Source organism: Plecotus auritus (genome assembly GCF_963455305.1).
Source record: "Plecotus auritus genome assembly, chromosome: X".
Classification (NCBI taxonomy): domain Eukaryota; kingdom Metazoa; phylum Chordata; class Mammalia; order Chiroptera; family Vespertilionidae; genus Plecotus; species Plecotus auritus.
The window spans coordinates 140,018,306-140,039,075 of NC_137784.1; the positions used below are offsets into that span (position 1 = coordinate 140,018,306).

At 41.8% G+C, this 20,770-nt stretch overlaps 1 protein-coding gene across 1 annotated transcript in view; it reads right to left on the bottom strand.

The window, feature by feature from the left end:
- The window catches only part of JADE3 (jade family PHD finger 3), a gene marked incomplete at both ends in the record, with an annotated part of 48,154 nt that extends 39,222 nt beyond the window's left edge, over positions 1 to 8,932 (bottom strand). Inside the window, 2 exons of the mRNA XM_080652765.1 lie at positions 8,020 to 8,096; positions 8,887 to 8,932. Coding sequence (XP_080508891.1) covers positions 8,020 to 8,096; positions 8,887 to 8,932 — 123 coding nt within the window. The remainder of the gene's footprint in view (positions 1 to 8,019; positions 8,097 to 8,886) is intronic.
- Positions 8,933 to 20,770: the final 11,838 nt, after the last annotated feature.

Sequence of the window (20,770 nt, forward strand, 5' to 3'; positions counted from 1 at the left end):
GGTAATGCAGAATGTTAGGGTCACTGAAGGAGGGACGCACGAGGCCAAAAGGGGTTAAAAATTATGAATTTAGTAGGTCATCTGGATCCCAGATGAGAAAAGGCCCAAATGGCACCAGCACCCAGGGATGGGGTGTCAGAGGTTTTAAAGGACTCTAGGCAGGCTTTTTCTGGGTGGAGAATTCTTGGGATGGGTCCAGATCCTGGGAAGGTCTGGAGGGGAAGAAATAATGGTCTCAGCAAGTGGAATGCGGTCTCAGTGAAAGGGAATGTTGGTTGTGAAGTGGCCTAAAGGTCAGTTCCTAGGGGAGGGGTATCGATTCAATGATTTGATCAAACCTAACACAGAAACTTCACAAAGTAAAACATGGTCATGTGTTGCTAAATTAAAGATTACGAATGAAGGATCTGCATACTGACAGTGACCTAGTCCTAGGTAATGAAGTTGAGAAGTTTTCCGCGTTCTTAATTGTGTGCCTATTTTATATGCACTGGTAGTTTCCCCAAAAGTTCCTGAAACAAAAAGACTTTATACTTACCAGATAACTGCTCATTTATGGTCAAAGAGGGGATTCACAGGCTAACATACAGCCCAGAAACTATGCCAAATCCAACAGTGCATGCACATCTTGGCCTCTCAGATGCTTGCAGAAACAAAGGAGGCCTCACTATGAATTCAATTAGAATATCAATGCTTAACCTGCTAGAGGCACTAAATGAAAATGCCCTTTTACTGCTCTCATTAACATCTCTCAGTGGGCAGTTTCTTAAAGCACAGCTAGTCTGAACATTTCTGTGACTTTTTTTTTTAGAGGAAAAGCCAAACATTTACTTCCTGTATGACACAAAGGGGAACACTGTCTGGTCCTTGTGAACGAATCAGAAAGAGATTGATCAGTTTTGGTGCATAGCCACTTAAATCTGAAACTATACATAAATGACCACAAACAGATGTGTCATCCCCAAAGTGCGCGCGTGCACGCACGCGCGCGCGCACACACACACACACACACAAAACACACACACACAACAGCTGCAAACACGGTAACTATATTTAACTAAAGAGAATTAACTTCAAGCGATTTTCTTAGAATTATACAATCTTAAGGCAAGATTTTCAGGTTATCTAGAAGAATCAATCACTCAGAGCTGAGAAAAACCTAGAAAAGCATACAAGCTTACTCTTATATGGTAACAAAGGTACCCAGTATTGGCAAGGCATTATGTCACCCATTGATTTTTCCAATGAAGCAAAGCATATGCAATTTCTAAGTTTAAAACTTTAAAAATGATGCAAATATATTTTTCATGGAAATGGTTTTCAAGGAGTTTAATTCTCAAGTTTCTTAGAAAAAAATAAACGGGACATTTTTGATAGCTATGGGCTGCCATTAAATGGAACACCAATTGCCATGAAGCAATGTACTTTGGGGTTGCTTGGGTAGGTTTGATTATTCCTCCTACCCCATTCCAAACAGAGCTGTATGCATCCTGGTCATGGAGGAGAGGGAGCAACTGAGTCTGACTTGGAGATCTGGGCAGTTTTCACACGAGAGATGACATGAGGTTTGCTTTGCAAGTTTTTTCCCACCCTTCAATGTCCCTTCTTGTGCAATAAGTGTGCGTTTGCAAGCTTAGTGCTTTTTATCTGCTGCAGGCCAGAAAACAAAATAATCTAGCTCGTTAGAAAAACAGATAAAGTGATGTAAACAGGCTCTACTGGGGGGTATTGCAGTGTTTTCTGCTGAGTTAAAATATATGAGCTTTCACTCTGCTGCTATGAAAGTTTGGGACATAAGAAGTGAGACTCTGAGCTTACAGATGATATGCAGCCAATCCTTTAAGAGGTTCGTATGTTTTATAGACCAGCAAGACTAATAGGTGAAAATATCTTGGCTTCTGAGAAAGAATGGAAGACTTCTTAATAAAGTCAAATTGGTCATATAGTACTATGTGCTTTTTAAAAATATATATATTTTATTGATTTTTTACAGAGAGGAAGGGGAGAGGGACAGAGAGTTAGAAACATCGATGAGAAAGAAACATCAATCAGCTGCCTCCTGCACACTCCCTACTGGGGATGTGCCCGCAACCAAGGTACATGCCCTTGACCGGAATCGAACCCGGGACCCTTCAGTCCGCAGGCAGACGCTCCATCCACTGAGCCAAACTGGTCAGGGCCTATGTGCTTTTTTTTAGGGCAACTAGCTTTTTAAAAACATCTTTAATAGCATGGGCCCCTTTTTAAAAATATATTTTTAATGATTTTTTTTTAGAGAGAGAGGAAAGGAGAGAGAGAGAGAGAGAGAGAGAGAGAGAGAGAGAGAGAGAGAGAGAGAGAGACATCGATCAGCTGCTTCCTGCACACCCCCTACTGGGGATTGAACCCACAAACCGGGCATGTGCCCTGACTAGGAATCGAACCGTAACCTGCTGGTTCATGGGTCAATGCTCAACCACTGAGCCACACCGGCCAGGTAGCATGGGCCCTTTTGAGAATCAAATGACGACTACTAGTCTGAAAAATAATTACAGATAAAAGCATACCCTTAAAAGTCTGCATACAACTTTTAGAAGGCACTGAAGCTCCTGAGCCCTACACGGGATTCACACACTCCTAGGAAACTCTTCTGTACGGGAGAAATCAGGGAAAGGCGTGTACAGGAATTTCCCCAAAGCACTAAACATCAAAGACAATATGTATCTGTTAATGCAGCCAATTAAGGCCCAGAAACAATCATTTATATTGCATTTCAATCACTACCACCCCGCCAATAGGCAAGGTTTCATCTTGGACCTATAGAGGGTCAGAAAGAAGAAACCCATCCTTCCAGGAAAGAGAAGGCAGGGCAGCCATCAAATTAACAATTTTTTTTTTTGGTGAACCCATTCAAGAGAGGAATCATAGGACAAATGGCCAACTCAAAGAGAGACAGGCATGCCTACAGGGCGACAAAGGACAGGAGCATTTGTTTACTTAGGGCAGAAGCCACCGTAGGAACATTAAACTAGGAATTGTGATGAATTGCTGGGGCCAAGTGGGGACACCTGTGAGAGTATGACATTCCTGGGGGCTGTAGCCATAGGAGGTTCCCACCCTTTTGCAAGCTTCTAGACCAGGGGTGGGCAAACTTTTTGACTCGAGGGCCACAATGGGTTCTTAAACTGGACCGGAGGGCCGGAACAAAAGCATGGATGGAGTGTTTGTGTGAACTAATATAAATTCAAAGTAAAGGAGCGGAGGGGAGAGCAAGAGAACCGGATAGAACAGCCGGATCCGGCCCGCGGGCCGTAGTTTGCCCACGGCTGTTCTAGACACCCAACCCGGCTCTCAGAGGCAAGATGGGGGAAACCTAGAGAAACCCACGCCTAGTGGTGTTGTCTGGCCCCGGGCTCCTTTACTGAACAAAAGGCTTCATCTTCAGGAGAAGGCTATCCAGTGAGGGCACTGGTACAAATTCATTAGTGCTGGGGGGGGGAGGAAAAGCACCCAGTCTCAGCCTCCCTGTGTTATCTAAGGGAGAAGCCAGCCTTAATTTACAGGAGGAAGAACCTCAAGGACGTAGACTGAGAACACCAGAGGACACCTGCTGCAGGCAGACAGGGGGAAGGGAAACGGGGTGGGATCCAAAAAGCCCTACCCCTTAAGTCCACCCCCTCGATCTCACCCACAGACTCAGGACCACTATGCCATCCAAAGGCCAGAGAACCCCATCCCTCCCCCATGCTCTATACCACCATGCTAATGCCTCCAGTGATAATAGTGGTTTACAGCTAGGAGAGCTGCATCAGTTAATCTCTCTGAGGACAAGCACAAAGGGAAGGCTCAAAGCCAAGGTCACTAGAGGAATTCAAAGTCTCTGGTACCCACAGCAATAACAAATTTCAAACATCCTCATATACTGCTGATTGGAGTGTAAACTGATGAAACCTATTTGGGCAAAAATCTGGCATTCCCTCATATGGTTAAATAAATTTACTATATAGCCCAGGGGTGGGCAAACTTTTTGACTCGAGGGCCACAATGGGTTCTTAAACTGGCACAATGAGTTCTTAAACTGGACCCGAGGGCCGGAACAAAAGCATGGATGGAGTGTTTGTGTGAACTAATATAAATTCAAAGTAAAGGAGCAGAGAACCGGATAGAACAGCCGTGGGCCATAGTTTGCCCAAGGCTGATATAGCCCATTACCATATTCCACATCTAGGTGTTACTCAAGACAACTGAAAACATAATGTCCACATAAAAACTTGTACATGAATGCTCATGGCAGTATTATTCATAACAGTCTAAAAATGGAGACAATCCAATTGTTCAGCAACTAATGAATAAACAAAATGTGATATATCCATACAATGGAATATCATTCAGTAATAAAAGGATGAAGTACTGATACATGCTAAAACATGGATGAAACCCAAAAATGTTATCCTACCGGGATGAAAGAAGCTAGACACAAAAGGCTATATATTATGATTCCATTTATATGAAATATTCAGAATAGGCAAACCCATAGATAGAAATTAGATTAGTTGGCAGGGGCGGGGAGTAGGCGTTGGGGAATCTCTACCAATGGGTAAGGGTTTCTTTCTGGGGTGATGAAAAGGTTTAAACTTGGATTGTGGCAATGGTTACGTAACTCTGTGAATATATTAACACCTACTGAATTATACACTTTAAATGGATAAATTGTATGATGTGAGAATTATATTAAAAAAAAGATGTTTAAAACGTTTTATTCAAAAAGATTGTTGGGGTGTCCATGGACATTACCTGAGAGGCCTTGCCGTGCACTCCCACCCAGTAATCACAAGGTGCCCCTCCTCCTCAATGTGCTATCAGCAGAGGCTGGGTAGAGAGCCTGACCGTCACTACAGCCCATCAGCAACGTGGTCCCCTTACCACCACCACCATCCCTGCTATCAGGTAGGCAACAAGGAGCACGGAAAGTTAGGAGTAACCCTCCCCCTTTCCCAGAGAGATAACAGAACAAGGATAACAGCCTAGCAATTCTGCAACTGGTGATAAGAGCCAGCACCCCTCTTCCCCACTGGCCTGGTTATTATGGAGGCCTGATGAAACAGGTTTAAATAAGACTTAGTGTCGGATAACGTAACTCCTAAAAAAGTCCAGGACACAATGGAAAGCCACTCATCAAACTAAGAAGTGGGAATGAGAAGAGACAATAGACACTAACAGCAAGATGACACAGATGTTAGAATTATCTGACAAGAATTGTTAAAGCATCCATCATAAAAATGCTTCAGTGAGAAATTACAAACACTGTTGTGACATGAGTAAATTGAAAGTTTCAGCAAAGATATAGAGGAGATAAAGAATAACCAAATGAAAAATTTGCAATGGAATAATTTAATAACTCAAACTCAGGGGAGAGGCTCAATAGAAGAATGGGATTAACAGAAGAAAGAATAAGGGAAGGAGAAAAATTACCCAATCTGATCAACAGAAAGAATACACACTGAAAAAAATCCTGAACAGTCTGAGGGACCTGTGGGGAAAATAACAAAAGAGATAACATTCACGAAATTGAAGTCCCAAGAAAAGGAGGAGAGAGAAGGTGGAACTGAAAAGAATAGTTGAAGAAATAATGGCTGAAAATTTCCCAAACTTTACATAAGATATAAACCTAGACTTAAGAAGCAGATCGAACACCAAACAGGATAAACCAAAACAAATCTACGCCCAAGAACACAACCATCGAACTTTGGAAAACAAAAGACAAAGACAAATCTTGAAAGCAGCTGGAAAAGACATGACTGATTACCGGCAAGGGAGCAACTATTTGAATGACAGCAGACTTCTCAAATGCTGAAAGAAAAGTGTTGTCGAAGCAGAATTCTGTATCAGTAAAAATATCCTTCAGAAATGTAGGTGAAACCTAGACATTCTCAAATAAAAGAAAATTAAAAGAATTTATCACTAGAAGACTTACCCTAAAAGAGTGGCTAAAAGAAATTCTTCAAACAGAAGGTAAATGAACAAAAGGAAAGTTGGAACATCAGGAATAAAATAATAAACTATCATCTTCTTGAGTTTTATAAATAATTTTTGATGGTTGAAGCAAATATTCCAACACTGTCTAATGTAATTCTCAGTGTATGCACAGAAAATATTTAAAACAATTATATAATAAAGGTAGGGGTGTAAATGAACCTAAACGGTGGTAAAGTTTCTATATTGTCCTAGAACAGCCTTGGGCAAACTATGGCCCGTGGCCGGATCCGGCTGTTCTATCCGGTTCTCTTGCTCTCCCCTCCGCTCCTTTACTTTGAATTTATATTAGTTCACACAAACACTCCATCCATGCTTTTGTTCCGGCCCTGCGGTCCAGTTTAAGAACCCATTGTGGCCCTCGAGTCAAAAAGTTTGCCCACCCCTGGCCTATAATATCTGGTTCTCTGTTTTATAACAGCATGTAAAAAATAAATGAAAACATTTGCTCCCAGGTGCTCAATTCCCCTTATGCCTTGCAATAAAAGACTTATTCTCACTGACCTAGAGGCACCAGGTCTTAAGAACCAAAGCTCTTGAGCCACTCTATGTTCTAGGACTGGCTGTCCTAAGTAGGAAAGTAGCAAGGTTTCTTTGTCACCATTCTGTAGGTCAAGGCCTCCTTTGCAGAGATAGGAAATTTATTCTGCTCCTGTTTATGTGCATTTTTTCGTACGTTTTTCTGTATGACACAGACACATAGGAACACACTCTGATATTCTACTGAGCCTAGAAAGATCCCTGGCAAAAGATGAATGTGGAAAGTGACCTCTGAGAAAGGGAGAGAGAGATGCTCACTCTGGCTTACACCCTGAAGCGATGTTCCCCACTCCCCCCTAGGGGGGCAGGTAGAACCTGTGACTTGCTTCTAACCAATAGATTGTAACAAATGGGATGGGATGTCACTCCCATGATCATGTTACGTTACGTAAGACTCAGTCTTGGCAGACTGGAGCAAAACACGTTCCCCTTGCCGGCTTTGCAAAAGTAAGCTGCCATGTTTTGAGAGGATCTATGGAGAGGGCCACGTGGCAAGGAACTCAAAGCAGCCTCCAGGAGTGGAGGGTAGTCCTCTGCCAAAGGCCAGCAAAATAAACCAAAGACCTCAGTCCTCCAGCTACAAGGAGATTAATTCTCCAAACAATCTGAGAGAGCTTGGAAGCAAATTCTTCCCTAGTCAAACCACCAGATGAGAACACAGGCCAGCCAGCACACAGACTACAGCCTTGAGAGACCTTGGAAAGAGAACCTAGGCACACTGTGCCGACTGCTGACCCACAGACACTGAGATAACACATGTGTACTGCTTTAAGCCACCAGTTTTGCGATAATTTGTAATGCAGCCATAGTTAATTAACACACCCTCTTTTCCTTTGCAGCCAAGGAAGTCTACTCGTAGGAGTGAAAATATGCAGGTCATTTTCTCATTGAATTATCACAGAGATAAAGTCTACAGGATCCACTAAACCATTACCAAGTACAGCTCTGGCACTTTCCTGCCCTTGGGGCAGAACATGACCAATCTCACCAGGAGTAACACATTCTTCTTGGGCTGTCGGTGCTCTGAAGGCTGTGAGGACCCATCACAGCCCAGATCTCCAACCTGGTCGGTCCTTCCCTTCTCCATCCACAACTTCCTCATCTATCCCTTCCTGCACTGCCTCCCATCTACCAACTTGGCTTTTCACAATCATAGGCCAGATCTTTGGGTCCTTCCCAATTCCCCAAGTCTAGCTCCCTTTGATTTCTTGGCTAAGGGGAGGCTTTATATTCTAAAGCCAGGCATTTGACTGTAATTGCCAAAATGAGATCACAGTGTGATTGCTGTTTTCCCAAAGGGTAAAAGAAAATGGAATCTTTCTTGAAAAACAAAACAAAAACTCATCAGAAACATGCCTATCCATCGGCACATCATTTACTCCGTTCATCTCCAAGACCTGGGTATTGTCGGTATGTAGACAGAAGGCAGCTATTTGTTAAGTCTAAAAATTGAATATCTGATCTCACCTCAGCAGATTTCTTGTGTTCATTTGGAACTTTTGACTTGTTCCTATACCTCGAGCCAATAAGAGAAGTAGAAGGACCTGCAAAAAATAATTAGAAAAAATACTGAGTCTTATTACCTGCGAATATAACTAAATGCCCTATAACTAAATGTCATCCAAGAGAATATGAAAGATATGATGAAGACACAGTAATCTCATACATAACACTGAAGGAAGTTAAATTACAACCAAAAAAGCCCCATAATGGAGTTTAATGACGTTTATAGGTGACCTCCCAGTGTGCAAAAGCTTCAACAATGCTAATGCTGAGGAGCTTTGATTTGGTATAATCATACATTATAACATTTTGGAGTAACGTGATTCATGTTCCACCTGGAGAAAAAGTATCTGCAAAAGCAACTGGAAAAACTGAAAATGTAGAACAAGTAATGCATATATCCTTCAGCACTTCCCCAAATGCTATTGTTAATAAGGTTGTTGCCTTTTACAAATGATGACTCATCCAGTCAAACATTTAGTACCTGAGCTATAATTAGAATTGTAGGGCCTATAATTTATGCTCTGGTACTTTTCTTCCTTTCTAGAAAAGCATTGTTAAATCATTATTAGATTTGGCATTTCTTTAGGTTAGTGAAAGGTAAGAAACAAATGCTATATGCCATACAAAACCAATTTTTCCCACCTAACTTATCAATTTCTAATGAAATTTAAATGAATAAACAAATGGTACCCCAAGCTTTCTTTCCTAAAAACATTATTTTTTTTTAACCACTGAAGGAAGGATGAAACAGGTAGTCCTCAACTCAAAGAAGAAATCCTTAAGGAGTATAGATACAGGGGTTACCAGCTGTTGGCTGGTTCTACTCACTGCCATCTGAACTGTCACTGGTGCTGAAAGTTCTACGACGCTTCATTTTGTAGCATCCTGGGAAAGAGAACAACACTGAATGAAACAGTCAACACACACACACACACACACACACACACCCCAAAAGACAATCAACACTGTCCTCCAGATCCCAAGCAGCAGCAGCAGGCCAATCATATAAATCAAATGCTTTTTGTCAAGAATATTCTCAAATGATCTAAGGCAGTGGTCGGCAAACTCATTAGTCAACTAAGCCAAATATCAACAGTACAACGATTGAAATTCCTTTTAAGAGCCACATTTTTTAAACTTAAACTTCTTCTAACGCCACTTCTTCAAAATAGACTCGCCCAGGCCGTGGTATTTTGTGGAAGAGCCACACTCAAGGGGCCAAAGAGCCGCATGTGGCTCGCGAGCCGCAGTTTGCCAACCACGAATCTAGAGTGATGAGAGAAGAATGCCACCAAATTCTCTAATACAGTATGTGTCAAAGACTGGGTGAGGACAGATATTAGCTTTAGGAGGAAGTCCATGCAGCAGAGGATGAATAACATAGGATTGGCCAGAGTTTCAGATGTGGCCACATGACCAATGTCCACCCAAATAGAGGGGGCAGGCATGGGGCCCTCACAAGCCAGGAGAAGCAGAAAGGGAAAAAGCGGTAGCAAAGGCAGAACTGTCAAGAGCCAAGGTTGAAAGGCATGAGACATGATTGGCTGAAGAACAAGTGAGGTATGTCCCATCTTGAAGAGCACAACCACACTGTTCTTCTGCCTGCCTTTTCTCCCTCTTTCTCCCTTATCCCCAAAACAACTAGCCAAGTTTAAAATTACATCTACTTATGTACTGCAAGGAATGTTATAGAAAGCTCCTATATTGTTAAAACACATGATGCGTTTGACTAAAACTTCAATTGGGACAAGTGTCTTTCCTTGTGTGTGTAGCCAATGGCAGATAAAAAAGTGGCCACATCTTTCTAGAAACACTCCAGCACTAGAATGTAGGAAAAAAGGAGGACACAGATACATCAAGTCACAAAGGGAGTGCTCAAAATATAAACTAGAAAAGATAGTGATATAGTCAGTAACTGACATTCTATTATGTGCCACAGTATACAAAATGCTACTAGGCCAATTATGATTCCACAAGGGATAATGGTCATGGCTACTGCCTTGGAGCCACTCACGATCTACTAAGGAAATAGATTGCTCACAAGGCCACTGTAAGCAATTAGGAGTAACGGAAACAAAACTGTCTGTTATAAAGCTAATAAGAGTTCCACTCCTGGCATGACAATGACAAGAGCTACATGGACCCACTCCTCAGTGAAACCGGTGAAAATTATGTTAAAAACAAACAAAAACCCCCACCCATTTAAAATCTAAGCTCATACAGCAAATGAAGAAGCATTTATTAAAGGAAACTTACAAAAACTCAGTAAGTAAGAGTCTATAGTATTTGGGCCTAGACCCATTCCCTTTATCCTCCATCCCAGCACAGATGTCAGTCACACCAGACTGGTACATCTAAGAACACAGAGTTCCCTTTGCCCCAGCTCCCAGCTGCAAGGCTTTCTTCCTGGGAGGGACAGGACATCAGCATTTCTCATCCTGTCACCAGCTACCTGTTGCTGAGGCTAAGTTCCAGAAAAGTGTGGCTGAGAGGTGAGGGCTCTCTTCTTCCAGGTGGCCCCCGCTCCTGGGATGGAGGCTATGCCTTGGGTATGGTGGAATAAGGGGTCTGTCTACGTTAGTAGAGGCAAACCTAGGAGGCTTGGGGATGCCACTCAGAGGGAAATACGTAATTGTCCCCAACCCCCTGTACTAGAGCTGTGGCTCAGAGATTTTGCCCAGTGGGAGAAGCAGGTCATAGAATAGAGGGCTCCAAATCTTCCCCCAGCGGTAATTACTTCATTTGTAACAGAGTGTGGAAAAGTTGTTCATTCCTACGTTGGCTAGCATGCTGGACAGAATCAGGGAAATACAGAGCTGGAAGGAACCCTTCTGAGTTCTGAAGAAATCTCAAACACTGATCTTGGGAACTATCCCTTCAAAGGAGCCCTAATTTGAATGGATCAGTTTGTGGAGCAATTTAAGCCCCTGGGCATTATTAAAAACAACAGAGCAATCAGCCAGCAATTAGTAAAAACTTAATAGCTGGGTGTGGTCAGGGAAAGAGACAAAAAAAAGCCCTGCCAAAAAATACTATCATTCCAGGATAACTGTGGGCATACCAAAGGCTGTACTCTTAAGAAGCAAGACTTCACACTGCAGGGCAAAAGGGAGGAGTAAATAGACTTCAATAAAAATAATCCAGATAGTCACTAAAGAAGGAAATAATAATAAAAAGCCCAGGGGGGTGGTGCCAGTATCCAGAGTTACTACATTATATTATCTAAAATGTCCAGTTTCCAACAAAAAATATGAGATATGAAAATAGGAAAGTATGACCTATACACTAGCCAAAAAGCAAGTGACAGAAAATGCTTGTGAGAGCAAACACATGTCAGATTTAATAGGCAAAGACTTCAAATTAATCATATAAATACGTTCAGAGAACTAAAAAAAAAAAAAAAAAACATGATTAAAGAAATAAAGGAGGAAAAACAGAAATAAAGGAGGTAACAATATCAGCCCAGCTGGCATGACTCAGTGGTTGAGCGTTGACCTATGAATCAGGAGGTCATGTTCAATTCCCCATCAGGGCACATGCCTGGGTTGGGGGCTCAATCCCCAGTATGGGGCATGGAGGAGGCAGCCGATTAATGATTATCTCTCATTCATTGATTTTTTTTTTATCTCTCTCTCCCTCTCCCTTCCTCTCTGAAATAATAAAAATATATTTATTTTTAAAGGAATATCAATAAAGAGATAGAAAGTATTTAAAAAAACCAAATGGTAACTCTGACACTGAAAAGTAAAATAACTGAAATAAAAAAAAATCACTAAAGGGGTTCAACAGTAGATCTGAACTGGAAGAAGAAAGAATTAGTGAACTTGAAATACATCAGTATAGATAATGCAAGCAAAAGAACAGAGAGGAAAAAGATGAAGAAAGATAAAACTTCACAGAAATGTGGGACACCAATTAAGTGCACCAACATATATGTAACAGAAGGAAATGAGAAAAAGCAGAAAAAATAATGGCTGAAAGATTCCCAAATTTACTGAAAAACATTGATTTGCATTTCCAGGAAGCTTGGGGGCTCTGGCATTGGAGCTGGGAGGGCAGCCACCCGTTTCCTGTGCTGAGTCATTCCCTCACACTGCAGAGGACATCTTTCTCCAGTGAACATTTGCTATCCAGGCAGTTTTTCCCTGGGGTGGGGGGGAAGGCAGTTGCCCCACCCTGTTGGAAGACCTCTCACCCCACCCTGTGGTCCATAGCTTGAGGCTAATCAAAATTGAGTGTCAATGGGACTGCGGGCAGAGGCGGGTCTCTGGAGGCTTTGAGTCTTTGCCTGATCTAATCTGGGGCCCAGGGCTAGGAAAAGCAGACCCTGGTGCACATCTTGGTCCTTTCCAAAGGCACCCAGCCCCAGAAAGAGGAGCCACAAGCTGTGGATTGCTTCTAGCTCCAGACAGGGTATTCAGAGCCAGTCACAAAGTGTCTGACACTGTCCTGCACTAGAGACTTGGATTCATAGCAGATCAACCTAACACACAGACTCAAAACCCAAATAAGCATCCAAAATGGGGAGATAAAAAACAAGCCCCAAATGAAAGAACAAGAGAATCCTCCAAAAGAAGAGCTAAATGAAGTGGAGATAAGAAATTTATCAGAGCCTGGCAGGCGTGGCTCAGTGGTTGAGCATCAACCTATGAACCAGGAGGTCACAGTTCAATTCTGGGTCAGGGCACATGCCCGGGTTGTGGGCTCAATCCCCAGTGGGGGGTGTGCTGGAGGCAGCCAATCAATGATTCTCTCTCATCATTGATGTTTCTATCTATCTCTCCCTCTCCATTCCTCTCTGAAATCAATAAAAAGATTTTTAAAAAAAGAAATTTATCAGACACAGAGTTCAAAATAATGATGGCAAAGATGCTCAATGGCTGGAATGTTGCCTCTTCTAAGCCCAGCATCCTCTACATGACCTTCCAGGCCTATAGTATTCTGGCTCCAATCTGTCATGCCTCATCAGTTGTTGCTCTTTTGCCTCCTGCACATGCTCTGCCCTATGTGATTCCATGAACACATCATCTTGTTTCATACTTGCCAACCTTGGCACGGGCTCTTCTGTCTACAGTTCCCTTCCTATTTACCTTGGCCAGCCCATTCCCCTCCCCAATCTGGTCCTACCGATTTGTGGGATCTCCTCAATGTAGCTCCCTAGATGCCCCTCTCACACAATCATTCACTCTTTCACTTTCTACCCAAATCTGACTGTGTAAAAAGTAACCGACTTGCACTATAAACATTCTTTACATGGTCAGCCCTGCCACTAGACGACAAACTTCTTGAAGGCTGGGACTATGTCACATTCATCTCTTACACCTCCAGGTCTTACTACAGTGTCCTGCACAGAATAAATAATAGACGCTGTGGTGCACCACCTGCCTCTTTTACCCAGTAAGCATATGACCCATCTCCCCTGTTAGATGCTAATGGCTCACAGCTGGCCCTCTCCTTAAGGCATAAGCGCTGGAGTCCTGCCAGGGAGGTTACACTCTGCCTATCTCCTTCCCAGGGACAGCCAGCACCCAATAATTGTTCTACAGCCCTCCAAGCCAAACAGGCTAAGGCTAGACTTGCCTAAGACCGTATCCTTACTTTAGCTCCTTCTTCTTCCTTACCCTTTTGTCCTCACTCCCTGACAGGTTTCTCCTCGGAGCACTCCCTCAATGTGTCATGTAGGTTCAAATACTGTCTCAGGTTCTGCTTCTAGGCACCCCTCCTTAAGACGACATGTTAATCTTCAGAAAGTGGCCCCTTTTCAAAGCAGAATACAAGTTTTCATTATGTAAAACTATAAATAAGTACAGTGTAATCTGGGAGTAACTTCATGATGTGCCTTGATGACTTACATTTGGATGTACAATACTATTCGGCTGTTTATTTTCTAGTTCTCTGTTCAGGGTATAGACATTATAGGGGCATTCTTTTCTTCCTTACCTCCCAAAATGAGTTTTGGCAGAAATGAAATGTGCATCAGACCTCACTTTGCACCCTTGGTGGCAGTTTTCAGATCTCATTCCCACTATAAATCTCAATCAAAATGATTAACAGCAGGCTGATTGATTTTAACATTGATTGTAAGCCAGGCAAAATACATATGCATAAAGTAGATGCCTTCCTTGGGTGAAACTCTTACTCTCTTTTTTAAAAATATATTTTTATTGATTTCAGAGAGGAAGGGAGAGGGGGAGAGAGACAGAAACATCAATGACGAGAGGGAATCATCGATTGCCTCCTGCACGCCCCCCACTGGAAATTGAGCCCGCAACCCGAGCATGTGCCCATAACCGGAATCAAACCCTGGACCCTTCAGTCCACAGGCCAACACTCTATCCACTGAGCCACACCGGCTAGGGCTGAAACTCTCTTTTAAAGGAGCACTGCATGGAATTCAACCCAATGGGATTATTTGGGATCTAAGTCTGTGCTTTGGTGGCTACTTGACTCTCCAGTAATATTCCCACAGAAGAGCAGGCAGACAAGGAAAAGTGATGAACTCCAACACAGCCCTGTTCTTTCCTTCTGCATGCCCATGAGACATACTTCTGAAATGCATCGTCAGTGCAAGAGCCCCCGTTCACTGCTCTCTACAGGGCTATGCAGCGGCTTACAAATAATTTAAGGCTCTACTTTAAACATATTTATACCCTTTGACCCAGGAGTTCTACTTCCAATATTCATCTTTGAAAATAAACCCAAAACACAGAAAATAACTTATGACCAAAAATGCCCATTATAACTCCATAATAAAAATAACAAATAAAACTTAGCTATCGAACGAAAGAGAAATAATTGAAGTATATTAATATTATAGTATTTCATTCAATCATTTAAACAGGGTATACAGGAAAACATTTACGTTAAAACGTTAAGTGGATAAAACAGTATAAATATTGATTTTATAGCGACATCACATCTTTGAAATAAAATATATAGAAAATAGATGAAGGCCATAAACCAATTTACTAACATCAGTTACATTAGTAACATTGAAGTGATGGATTTCTGGGGGATAAAAACATTCTCAATTTTTTTCCCATCCTCCACATTTTTACAGTACACATATAGAACATTTATAATTAGAAAAAAATACTTGTACGATTTTGAGGTATCTGTCCTCCTCACCACCCACAAATGATGCAGCTGACCTGAAAAACTGAAACTATAAAAGTAGCAGTCACTGTCATTCAAGATGGGCATTCATCAGAGCAAAAAAAAAAAAAAAAAAAAAAAAAAAAAAAAAAAATAATAATAATAATAGTAATAATCAGAAAAGCACAATACAATCAGCTATAGATAGGCCAAAAAGTACAAAATCTGCAGTTTGGAAAAGACAAATATCTAAAGCAGTGGTTCCCAATTGAAGGCAACTTTGTCCCCCAGGAGACACGTGGCAATATCTGGAGACATTTTTGGTTCTCACGAATGGGAAGGGAGGTGTTACTGGCATCTAGGGGGTAGAGGCCAAGAAGGCTGGTTAAACATCCTACAAGGCACAGGACAGTCCCTTACTAAGCACAGACTTATCTGGCCCAAAATGTGAATACTGCCAAGGTTGAGAAACCTTGCTCTAAAAGAATGAAGCAGAAAATTGATAAGAATCGAGAGTACAGAAATGACTGCCTTCAGTTTATTCACCCAATGCAAGGTAAAGTAACAAAGGCGCACTCCCCAAAACCCAAAGGCAATTTTATCAGAGAGAAAGCAGGACTTTGAGCAATGCTTGGGGAACTTAGAGAACTCATCAGCTCAAGGAGTGGAACAGAATGAAAATGTAAACAGGTTCGGGAAGGACTGAGATAAAATCTGGGAGGCTAAATCCATGATGGTATTTGGAAGTAATCCTTAAGGACAGAAGTACCTTGAAGTCCAGCTCCCTTAGGATTTCAGGAAAACATCCTTCAGAGCCATTAACAGAGACAGATGTCCACTGGTCAGACCAGAGCAGCATACTTACATTCTTAAAGGTCAATTCCTGCCGTGTGGGCAAAAATCCTCCCAGAAATCATGGATACCATACATGTGTTTCTTGAGCTGATTGCCTCTGCGTTGGGGTACACAACACTAACCCTCTCTACACTGAGACCATTTCAGTCCACTATCTATGCTTTAATTCAGAATTCACCCCTCTCTGCCAAACAGTTCAATGTGCTTCAATATTATAGAACCAAAACTTCCCTTCAAGCCTGTTGGCCTCGAATATCTTTCATCTCTACCACATGTCAGCAGGCCAGTGACTACAGCCATAAGTAGCTACCTAGAGGCTGAGTAAACCAAAAATAATCAGAAGAAAAAGAATGTATCATACATATTTTACTGCTTTTCCTCACCCCTAACCGATTATTTGTCTTTACAAAAGAAGAGCTACCAGAACTTGGGGTAGATATACTTGTCTGTTCTTCCTAAAAGAACACCTTCATCTCGGTCATTTTAAAGTTGTTTTTTTTATAATTAAGATACATTATGTGACTCATCAGTCCCCTGAGGAGATAAGTATGGAGGTCAAGTCTTTTCCAAAAGTCCTCCAGGAGCATTTAAGAAAAAGAAGAAAATAAGAATTTACCTAGGTCGGTTCCTGACACTCTGACCAGTATTTCTATGTTGTCCACAGTTATGCCTGTTGCCAAGAAACGGGCTTAGCCCCTTTAATATACAGACTTGTTAAATTATTTGGGAGTTTCAAACCCTCTGATGAGCCATCATCTTACATGAGAAGGCCAGACTGGGAAATGAATTTAAATCAGGGTTTAGCAAACTTTTTCTGTGAAAGACCAGATAGCAAATACTTTAGCCCTGTTGGCCATACCATCTCTGTTGCAATTACTCCTATCTGCTGCTGTAGCATGAAAACAGCCATAAGCAGTACATAAACAAATGAGCATGGCTATGTGCCAATAAAACTTTATTGTACTGGAATTTGAATTTCATCAAATTTTTTACATGTCACGAAATATTACTTTTCATTTATCAACCATTTAAAAAGGTAAAAACCATTCTTAGCTTGAAGACCATACAAAAATAGGTGGCAGGCTAGATTTGGCTCACAGGCCATAGCTTGTGAACCTCTGGTCTAAACTGTAAGAAACCTTTCTTTTTTTAAAAAAAAATGTTTTTATTGATTTCAGAGAGGAAGGGAGCGGAAGAGGGAGATAGAAACATCAGTGATGAGAGAGAATCATTGATTGGGTTCCTCCTGTGAGCCCCACACTGGGGACTGAGCCCACAACCTGGGATTGTGCCCTCACTGGGAATCGAACCGTGACCTCCAGGTTCAAAGTCAATGCTTAACCACTGAGCCATGCTGGCCGGGCAAGAAACCTTTCTTTTAATGGAAGAAACGATATTGCAAATTGGAAGCACACAATTGAATTATCACTCTCCGAATACTACCCCTTCCTTCCTAATCTCTCAGCCCACTGTTTGACTCATACAGACCTCACTGGAAGGTTTCAGCCTGGGTGGTCTATTCTGTAATGTTTTCTGGACAGATTCTAATGGCCTTAGTCCCCTCTAAATTAAAATCTGTTCTATGCCTTTAAGGAAAAAGACCCCAGTTCCAACAACTTTAAAAAATTTAGCAGTATATAAGTGAAATAAGTCAGTCAGAGAAAGACAAGCACCATATGATCTTACTTACATATAGAATCTAAAGGACAAAATAAATGAACAAACAAAATTGAAATAGTCACAGAGAACAGAATGGTGGTTGCTAAAAGGGAGGGGAGTTGGGGGACTGGGTGAAAGAGGTGAAGGGATTAAGAAGTACAGATTGGTAGTTACAAAGCAGTCATGGGGATATAAAGTACAGCAGAGTGAATAATTTTGTAATAACTATGCAGATGCCAGGCGGGTACTAGAAATATCAGGAGTAACACTTTGACCACTATGCTGTACACCTGAAACCAACACAAAATAATGTTGAAAGTAAACTGTAATCGAAAAGAAAAAAATAAAGTACATATATTGAAACTAAAAAAGCATTAAAAATTAGTAGTGCATTTTCTTTTTAATTTATTTACATATATTCAACAATTTCAACTATCCAGATAAATAAGTAGGCTTGGCATGTTAATAAAAAGAGACATTTTACAAAACATAAATCCTTTTAAGATAAAATACCATTTGCAAGTAAGACCTCTTAAGGATAAAGTAAATCAACAAGAATAACTTTTACTGTGTTTTTTTCCCAACGGAAATGAATTTACCTGCTGCTGTGAGTTGCTTCCACCGTGAGATACTCACTCACATGCCTACCTGACTTAAAATAATCATCAGAATTTATTAAGAGAAAAAATAACCTTCACCCCAGGTTTTAGTAACAACAACAGGCATGGAAGCCTCACATATAAGGCCAGAGAAACAGAAACAATCCCAAACTTACTGAGCAAATTCAAATCCATCGCACACCAACTGTTAGTGCCGTGTTCACAGAGGGAAGGCACTGAACTGGCTACCAGAACTGAGAAATCAAGCCCTTCCTTGCGTTCCCTCCCACAGAGCTAGGGCCACAGGACCAGGTGCACGAGACACGTTGTCACTATGGCTTGGGTGATCACAGCCTAAAACTGGTAACCGATGATGTGTTGCAAACCAATCGAGGGGGGTTTCAGAGTTAATACCAAAATCAATCAAGGTGGTGAGGATGTGAACTGGAGGGGGGTGGCTCCAGTCTGAGCACTGCCCATGGCAAAGCAACAGTCAAGACTTCATGGAAGCGAACGTACAAAGGGAAAGAGTCAGTGCTGACTTGGAGGACAACAGAAAGCGAGAGGAAAGGAAATGGCTACAAAATTTCCCCCAGAAAAATGAAAGGGGGTAGGCCATAAATGCCAATACAGGTTAAAGCCCAGGAAAATGTACCTAGCCGCCCCAGCAGAGGCTCTCAACCCCTATTCCCCATTGCAATCACCGAGGGAGCTTGTAAAAACCCCAGTGCTCAAACTGCACTCATTACCAATTAAGTCAGAATCTCTCTTTTCAAAGAACCGGCTTTCTGATTCATTGTTTTTCTCTGTTGTTTTTGTTTTCAATTACATGCACTTCTTTTTTCTTTATTTCTTTCCTCCAGCTTGCTTTGAGTTTTACTTTTTTTCTCCACTTTCTTAAGGGAAAAGCCTAGATTATTCATTTGAGACCTTTCATTTATTCCTCATTTAAGCATGCAGTGCTTTAAATTTCCCACTCAGGCTCAGCCAGTGTGGCACAGTGGTTGAGCATTGACCTATGAACCAGGAGGTCATGGTTCAAGTCCCAGTTAGGGCATATGCCCAAGAGCGGGCTCGATCCCCAGTTGGAGGTGTGCAGGAGGCAGCCGGTTAATAATTCTCTGCTCTCTGAAATAAGTAAAAAAAAAAAAAATATATATATATATATATATATTTTTAAATATATTTTATTGATATTTTACAGAGAGGAAGGGAGAAGGATAGAGAGCTAGAAACATCGATGAGAGAGAAACATCGATCAGCTGCCTCCTGCACACTCCCCTACTGGGGATGTGCCCGCAACCAGGGTACATGCCCTTGACCGGAATCGAACCCGGGACCCTTCAGTCCGCGGGCCGACGCTCTATCCACTGAGCCAAACCGGTTAGGGCAGTAAAAATATATTTTTAAACACTGCCCATTCAGCACTGACTTAGCTACATCCTACAAGTTTTGATATGCTGTATTTTTATTTTCATACAGGTCAATGCATTTTTTTTTTTTTTTTTTTTTTTAAATATATTTTATTGATTTTTTACAGAGAGGAAGGGAGAGGGAGAGAGAGTTAGAAACATCGATGAGAGAGAAACATCAATCAGCTGCCTCCTGCACGCCCCTATTGGGGATATGCCTGCAACCAAGGTACATGCCCTTGACGGGAATCGAACCCGGGACCCTTGAGTCCACAGGCCGACGCTCTATCCACTGAGCCAAACCTGTCAGGGCATCAATGCATTTTTTAAAACTGATTTTAAAGAGGAAGGGAGAGGGGGGAGAGAGAGGGAAAGAGAGAGGGAGGGAGGGAGAGAGGGAGGGAAAGAGAGAGAGGGAGGGAGAGAGAGGGAGAGAGAGGGAGACAGAGGGGGAGAGAGAGAGAGAGAGAGAGAGAGAGAGAGAGAGAGAGAGAGAGAGAGAGAGAGAGAGAGAAACATCATTGTGAGAGAGATACATTGATAGGTTGCCTACCGCATGCGCCGCACCCTGACCAGGGATGGAACTACAATCTAGGTATGTGCTCCTGACCAGGAATCAAACCCGAGACATTCTGGTACACAGGACGAGGCTCCAACCAACTGACCCACACTGGCCAGGACTCAATGTATTTTTTTATTTCCCTTGAGACTTCCTCCTTGATCCATGGATCAATGAGAAGTGTGTTGTTTAGTTTCCAAGTGTTTGGAGACTTTCCTGTAGTCTGATTTTGATTTCTAATTTGATTTCATTATGATCAGATAATATGATTTGCATGATTTCAATTCTTTATATTTGTTGAGGCTTGTTTTATGACCTGGGATATAGTCTCTCTTGGTTAACGTTACATGTGTACTTGAAAAGTAAATATATTATGATGTTGTCAAGTGAAGCTTTCTATGTCAATTAGATCAGTTGAGTGGTGGTGGAATTTCTTCCATATCCTTGCTAATTTTCTATCTACTGGTTCTATCAACTATTAAGAAAGGAGCATTAAAGTTCACAACTATAATTGTGGATTTGTCTGTTTCTCA